The sequence below is a fragment of the Poecilia latipinna genome, unplaced genomic scaffold, assembly GCF_001443285.1.
Source record: "Poecilia latipinna isolate Pla-1442-1.1 unplaced genomic scaffold, P_latipinna-1.0 Scaffold601, whole genome shotgun sequence".
In the NCBI taxonomy this organism is placed as follows: Eukaryota; Metazoa; Chordata; class Actinopteri; order Cyprinodontiformes; family Poeciliidae; genus Poecilia; species Poecilia latipinna.
Genome location: NW_015113217.1, coordinates 41066 through 48588, shown reverse-complemented (window position 1 = coordinate 48588; position 7523 = coordinate 41066). Strand labels below are relative to the sequence as shown.

Below are 7523 nucleotides of genomic sequence, written 5' to 3'. Positions count from 1 at the left end.
GCAAATTCCTCTGTTTGCTCTGATGTTTTCTGTGTCCTTATCTTGGCTTAGCACAGGAAAAAAAAAAAAAAAAAATCAGGTATCCTTCTCCTTCCACCTCACAGTTATCCACTACTTTGTGTTTGCCCATCATACAATATTAAAATAAAATACATTTAAGTTTATGTTTGCAGTATGACAAACCGAAAATGTTCAAGTGCTGTAATTATCTGGGGGTCAAGATTATAGCTTAAAAAACAAACAAGTCTTGATATAAAATATAAAACAATTATTTAAAACGAGAATCAAGATCGGTCTGTAAAACCTATGAGGAAACTCATTTTCAAAACTGTGTGAGAGAATAAAAACAAAGCTTCTTAGCAGCGCTGCAGAATTCATAGCAGGATTTCTATCTTCATAAGAAAAATCCATCTGATCTTTTTTTTTTTTTTATGTCCTTCCATGATATTACTGAGACCATAACAAACACAAATATTTGAAATCTTAACTTCTGGAGTTGATGCGATATTTATATCTCACAATATCACTGATATGAAACTAATATTATTTATTATAATATTAACACTAATATTATTTATTAAGCCTGTTAATAAATAATAAGTATGGTAAACCACAGGCGCCGTGTTTTATCCCCAGCGGGAAAGAGTGTGAACAGTTTTGGGTCAGCACAGAAGCTGTAAAGCCTCTTCATCATCACTTAACTGTTTCTCCCGCTGCATCCCCCTCCTTATTGATTGACTACTTTCTCTCTGCATGTGGGAGATCCTCTGTTCTGGTGCATTTCTCATGCTCCCATAACTGTATTCTTACAGAGATGCAGTAATGCCTCCACACTGAGTACATTGCACAATTCACTAAACCCTACCTACAAAGCGACCGCATCAGTGACAACAAGAAAGAGTAAATGCCTGATAAAATTAAAAATTAAATAATTATTAACAGTTACCTGGAGGCTATGGCTTTGGAAAAAAACAAACAAACATTTTTTTATTTTCTTTCAGCAGGTATCTCTGGGTTGCTTGAGCCCACTTCACCAGTCCACTTTAAACCTGACTTTGCTGGGAGTAATCTAGACTCCCAGCAAACCAAACTGTAAAAATTGCTGCATCATGAAGGCACAAATCAAAACAAAAGGGAAGGACGCCCACATGTCCTCAGACAGTGCCAGCTACTGATCATTTATCCTGCACAACATAGATCAGAAGGTCTACAAGCACTGCCCTCCATGCTGTCTTACCACATAATAAGACTGCAGATTTATAAAAAGAGACACGAGTGTAAGAGAGGTTAGTGCATTTATACCTGCTGTAAACAGAACAGAATACATCAAACAGACTGCAATCAATCCAAAATGTATAATATATGATCACGGGTTATATAGGTCCATCAAAATTCAGCCACACTCATTCCAGATTCTTATATTAATTTTCTTTAGCTCCTTATCTATAGATAATATGACATTTATGAGAATTGGCTCTGAAAAAAAGGCTGCGGTCAGCTTTAGAGCTGCATTTAAAGATCAGCCATTTCTAATTTTTTAGGAATTTGAAAAGAATCTGCCCGCAGCCAAAGACCATTCAGACCTCAATTATCCGTTAAGAGATTGTAATAACCATTTTAATAAAACACCTAATTTATTTCTCCCTGCTGGGATTTAAAACTGCGGCTAATCTCAGTTCAAATTAAACAGGGTGAATCACAGAGCTAACCAGAGCTAGCTCCATGCAAACAGACTTTGTAACAGTTTCAACCCCTGCTGGACTGGCAATTGCAAGAGCTCATGCATTTACACAGAACATTTACAGAAGTGCATCTGTCTTACCAAGGCAAAGGAAAAGCTTGAGTCATCATCACCCATCATAATAATAGGATTCTTTTTTTTTATATGTTGAAAACATAGCATTTTACAAGCAAGTATTTTTGTCTCCAAGAGATGTAGATAGAAAATTTCACCTGACCCAATGTTACCACTTTTTTTTTTTTTTACTTTTCCACGCACAAACAAAAACGAGTATTACATTTTCAGAAACTGCACGAATATTTGACTGCTGTCCACAGGTAGAGCACAAATAACTGAACCTAAAGGGCGGACTTTATCATACTGACGGTGTTGAAATGTAACACCTTGTACCTTCTGCTTCACTGTAAAACACTACCTACCTTGAGCAATGGCTATGGACTCGAACTTATGCAGCTCCCGCAGCAGACAGCTGCGTTCCGACGGATGGAGGCTGTAAATGAAGTCCTTGGCTCCGCGGGGTGAGTTGAGGGGCTCCACGGGTTCCTTCAGGGGATGTGTGCCCAGGTAGCATCGCTGCACCAGCGCAGAGAGCGGAGGCTGTGAGGCGAGCCTCCCCGGGGAGCCTGATACTACAGCGGATGGTTCGCCGCTCCTGTGTCCGGCTCTGGACAGTCCTCCCCCGGCTGTCAAGGAGAAGGCAGGCCGCAGGACTCTCCGCAGGGAGGGAAGCATCTTAGGGATGAGGGTAGAGAAATAACCCGGAGTCCTGACGGACAACAGAGCTGATTGTAATTAGAGTAAAATTGTATTTTTCTCAACCACGTGACATTACCCATGATTTCATTATTTATGCTACAAACTAACGTCCGCACAACGGTGGCAGAAAAACACAGTTTCTCTATCCGAATGTCGATTCTGAACCAAATGCGAACCTGACATTTCCCACACACACTATTTTACGAACCGGTATTTTAGTTTACAACCCTCTTCTGAAGCAAAAAGCTGCATAAACCAAACTGCAACATGACTTACTGGGACGCACCTCAGTCGATGCTCCGCTGTCCCGTCCTCCAACCTCCGCCAGGAGAAGCCCAAAAAAAACACGGCAACCGGTCCGGTTCATACGCTTCACTCGCTCTAAGAGTTTCCACACAGTGACACAGAAACCGCAAACATTAAACCGACTTGTGTACCAGTAAAAGAAATCACATTTTCGGTTTCTTCGGACTAACCTCTAGCTGGCAGGATGGAGTGAGGCGGATGGGAGGGCACAGCGCCGGACAGCGACCTCGAAAATGTTGACCAATGGCAGCGCCGCTTTCCTCCGTGCGTAACTCTGACGGCACAGTCAGACGTACGCACCTCTGATCACAGTCTTATTTGGGGACTGCTTGGGTCAGAAATTCAAAGCCTGCTGTGCTGAAGAATGTGTAAAATTTATGTAAACGGGGCAAGTTATACAGGTAATTTAATGTCACGTTTGAAAAAAAAAATGCGTCATGTGATTACTATTTTTAGGATGTTATGACTGGTTCATATTGCCAATGAAAATAAGTGCCAAAACGTTTTATGTAACTACTCACAGCTCAGTCAAGATAAAAAATATTAGACAAGTGCGAATCAGTATGTCACAAATGGGTGTGTTCCCATTCCTTTCCATCCAGGTGGGGCACTTCAATTGTTTAACCACACCCGAGTCCACACCCAAAGGAAATAAAGATATCACGTGGCATTATGTTTCAGAAGGAAGGCGCCCATTCATTAAAAAAAGAATAAAAAGAAAAAACTAACGTCTCCTGAGGGTGATTAAATATTTTGCCGATTATAAGCGTGTTTACAGATCTTAAATGAAAACATGTAGACGTTGGTTGAGAGCTAGTAATTAAACCTTTGTAAGAGCGGCCTCTGGTGGCCACAGTGTCGCATAACAAGATTTTTTATTTTTATTTATTTATTTTTACAACGTTTGGTCCCTCTGTGTGGCGGTGGTGTTTTAAGTTCTTTGGGCTGCATTCAGTCTCTCTTATTTCATGTATAAAAGCTGTGTGAAATACATTGATCAAACAAAATGTACAAATTATAGCGTCTAATATATCGGTTTTAAATTACAGCTCGAGTCTAAAAAATATAAAATGGTTCTTGGTTCAAAGATTGTCAGGTATTGCATATAACATTTTTATCCTTTAAAATGTAATATGTATGATATTATACCCACTCAAAAACCATGAATATACAAAACAAGAACAACTGAGCCAAAGTAAGTTGATTATTTTTATTATATTTTTAAAGGTGCCACTTTTTCCTGAAAAATAAACAGCATCAAAGCTTAAACTATACAGGGACAGGCAGCGAGAGGTCAACTCTCCACTGAGAAAATGAGCAAAAGACTAAACTATGTCACAGATTAAACTGTAATGTTCAAAATTTCACAAACTATATACTTCTTACTCATAGGATACACTGGCATTTGGAAATATATATTTATGCTAAGAATTTGAATATGGGAATTACAGGTTAATAGCATATTTCAGATATTCAGACAGAAAAAAAAAAGACCAGGTCATAAAATAAAATTGCCTTCAGGGGACAGCTGTCAAGTTTATGAATATTTCTGTGTTAGTCCACTATCTGTTCAGTCATGCTAAAATAACTGTACAAGCAAAAACTAAAACAATACAGACACTTTAACCAACTCAGAGGAAAATGTACAGTTATTTTGTACACAAAACTTATAATACTGTTGCCCGTGAACTCAGTTAAACAGCTTGCCTCTCGTTAATATGTAATGTCTGCACATCTGTTTTATATCTTTCTCACACTGGAACGGATAAGCAACCTTCTTAACTCTGGTATATATATATATATATATATATATATATATATATATATATATATTTTAGAACGTATAAAAATAGAAATAAGATGAGAACCAAGATGGAATTAAAACACTGAAAAAGAAAATAAATTAAAAATGTGTGAGTTCCTCGACTGACCATCGCTAAACAATATTTACACTTTCATACATCTTGAAGTACACAGTGCTTGAACTGAAACGCAAATGAATTACAGACGTGGTGCCACTAACCTCCTTAGCTTATAGTCTAACGCTACGATACGAGGATTAATCTCGTATCCCAAAATCTTATCAAAGTCCTGATAAAAAAAGTAACCAAAATGCTACTTATATTTATAGTTTATGAATTACACACTTTGATCTGATTTCCTCCTTTTGACTGAAACAATATCTGTACATAAAGAATGATACTGCAAAAGTTGGAAATGTTAATCAGAAGTACTTCCTTGTTAGAGTAAAAGGAAACAAAAAAATTAAACTTGGAAATAAAAATGTTTAGAAATTTTAACTGAGAATCTTTACATCAAAAATAGTTTGTCTCATTAAAAATTCCTATCACTTGTTTTTAATTTTTCAAACTGTTGCACATGGATACCATAGTACGATAGTAGAGGGTCAATTAACGTTTATACATCCTACAAATCTCAGTATGTAGCCTGCAGAGTCAAAAGATATGAGAAATCAAACACCTGCAGGAGAGTTTAACCAAAAATTTATATTAACGCAGTGGAGGCCGATGATGATTACAACCTTTTTAGATGTTTTGAAACTAAAAATCGTCACTCTGAACCATCACACTCATCCTCAATTTAGATGTGCTAAATTATTTACAAATTATAAAGACACTAAGACAAGCAAAGATTTTAAAACAAAAGATCAAATTTCTATTTATATAACCTCGTTACACTTTACAAAGTAGCCTGCAGCAATGCGTGGTCAAACAAGTGGTAACACAAAGTCAGTTCCTCTGCTTTGCCACAGCTTCCTGGGTCGGCCATTCGGGTCCATGAGGGGCTCTGATGTGAGCTGTGTTTATGCCTCTGAGCTGTAAGTGGAAGACAGCTTAGTGTCCATTATTCTTCATAAACAGTGGTTGTTTTACCACAGGAAAAGGTCAGCTAAGTCATTTGTGCCCTCTTTTCAGAAAAATATTCACAGAAGCGCATCCTAATATTTCACACCGTTACGACACACATCATGGACCCAACCCAGCAGAAATGATAAGTGTTTTGGTGTAGAGCTTCTGTTTGATGGCCAATGAAGAATAAAATCTACTCAGCGGGAACAGAAACGACCACAAGGGGGCGCTCTGGTCTACTACTGGTTATGCCAACGATTCTGCCTTTGACTGATGGATCTGACGGATCAACCAAAAAGAAAAAATCTACACTAAGTCGAGGTTAAATGTCTTTGAGGTGACATATTTTCACAAGTGAACATTTCATAAGAGAGGTGTCTCCTATTAACACAAAAAGCTTTTTCTTTCTTTTAAAGCTTTTGACCAAATTCCCAAATATTTTTTTTAATGGAAATTTCCATCATCAAAGCTCAAGATACTTGTGACACCAGGCTGGCAGTCGGATGATGCCGTCAGGCGATCCGTGGAGCTGAACGATCGTTGGTGAGGGTTCTTTTGAGCTTGACCCCCTTGCGGATAGCCACAAGCATGTTTCCTTCATCTTGTTCGTCCGCCTCCTCTCCAACTCTCTGGTACGGCTGGACCAGCTGGTTGGGCAGGGGAACGGTCGGAGGGTTGGTAGAGGCTTGGCCGCTCCAGGACGTCAAAGGAAGCGTGCCAGCTTCGTCCGGTCTTACAAATGTCGAGGAATGTGAGCTTTCCTCTCCTCCTCCGATCTCCTCTGGACTCCTGCTCCCGTTAACTGCTCCTGACATATCAGGCACTGTAGGGATTTTCACAGGCACGACAGGAGTACGAATGGGAATGGGGCCTCCGCCCACAGAGCCGGAGCGACGGGCGCAGGGTTTCGAGGAGGGGGTGCGGCGGATTGTGGCAACTCCAGGGGTGACGATAATTGGACCATGACCTGCAGGGAGGATTACAGAGGTGGGGTGAATCCTTGGCAGGTAATGATGATACAAAGCAAATAATAAAAGCTGCTAGAAAATTGTGGTTTTAACGTGAAGCAACCTTTGTTAACAGATACACAAAAGAAAACAAAATGTATTTTATTGATATTTTACCATAAAACACGAAAAACACAGGCACGACAGGAGTACGAATGGGAATGTTTTTCAAATAAAAATAAATCAAAATCTGAAAGGTGTGGAGTACGATTTCTATTCAGTCCCACAGAGTAAATAGTTGGTATTTTTTTGAGCCACATTTTGCCTGTTAGAGGCTTTAAATCTCTCACTGCCTAATGACCAACCTCTATTTAACTCTATTAATCTTCCCATCACCTCTGACCTGCTTCTATGACTCAAAATAAGTTAGACTTGGGTGGATTCTATTACTAATTGTTTGAGTTTTATTTTCAATTTTGTTTAAATGTATGCCTGAGTTTGTGGTTGCAATAAGAAAAACCTCAGTTATTTGTACCCGTAGAAGCAGCAGTGTATTGGCCAGCAGGAGCAGACGGATAGGCTCCTGTGTGGACCGGTGTGGAGGGATAGGCTGCCCCGTGGTACGTCCCCTGTCCAGGATATGGGGTCTGTGTGATGGGCATGCCGGCTGTGGAGGCGGGCCGTTTGGTCTGGAACATGCGTCTGTAGGACTGGCCGATGTCACTATTTCTGGGGATCGTGGAGGACTTGTCGAAGTCAGACGGCTGCTGCGGTTGCTGCTGCTCAGGCTCCTGGTCTCCAGCCATGGAAAAGTAGTCGTAATCTGAAACTGTCATGGGCAAATATGAGGAGGTTAAGTCACTAGTACAGAGTGGATTATGACACAAAACCTCTGAAGAGATA

The 7523-nt window shown here is 39.7% G+C and overlaps 2 protein-coding genes across 17 annotated transcripts in view; both read right to left on the bottom strand.

The window, feature by feature from the left end:
* LOC106953768 (transmembrane protein 65-like) overlaps positions 1-3082 on the bottom strand; it is a 31591-nt gene extending 28509 nt beyond the window's left edge. The window contains exons 1-3 of one of the 4 annotated variants that reach the window (XM_015042776.1): positions 2974-3082; positions 2784-2878; positions 2161-2473 (exon numbers count right to left, since the gene is read on the bottom strand). In XM_015042776.1, the coding sequence (XP_014898262.1) occupies positions 2161-2473; positions 2784-2864 (394 nt within the window). In that variant the 5' untranslated portion in view covers positions 2865-2878; positions 2974-3082. Of the gene's footprint in view, positions 1-2160; positions 2508-2773; positions 2879-2973 lie in introns of those variants that run through there. The other 3 variants (XM_015042778.1, XM_015042777.1, XM_015042779.1) reach the window with 3 other exon arrangements.
* Positions 3083-5138: 2056 nt separating this feature from the next.
* The window catches only part of LOC106953764 (metastasis suppressor protein 1-like), a 42687-nt gene continuing 40302 nt past the window's right edge, over positions 5139-7523 (bottom strand). For all 13 annotated transcript variants that reach the window (XM_015042758.1, XM_015042763.1, XM_015042762.1 and 10 more), the window contains 2 exons: positions 7156-7449; positions 5139-6640 (listed from right to left, as the gene is read on the bottom strand). In XM_015042758.1, coding sequence (XP_014898244.1) covers positions 6186-6640; positions 7156-7449 — 749 coding nt within the window. In that variant the 3' untranslated portion in view covers positions 5139-6185. The remainder of the gene's footprint in view (positions 6641-7155; positions 7450-7523) is intronic.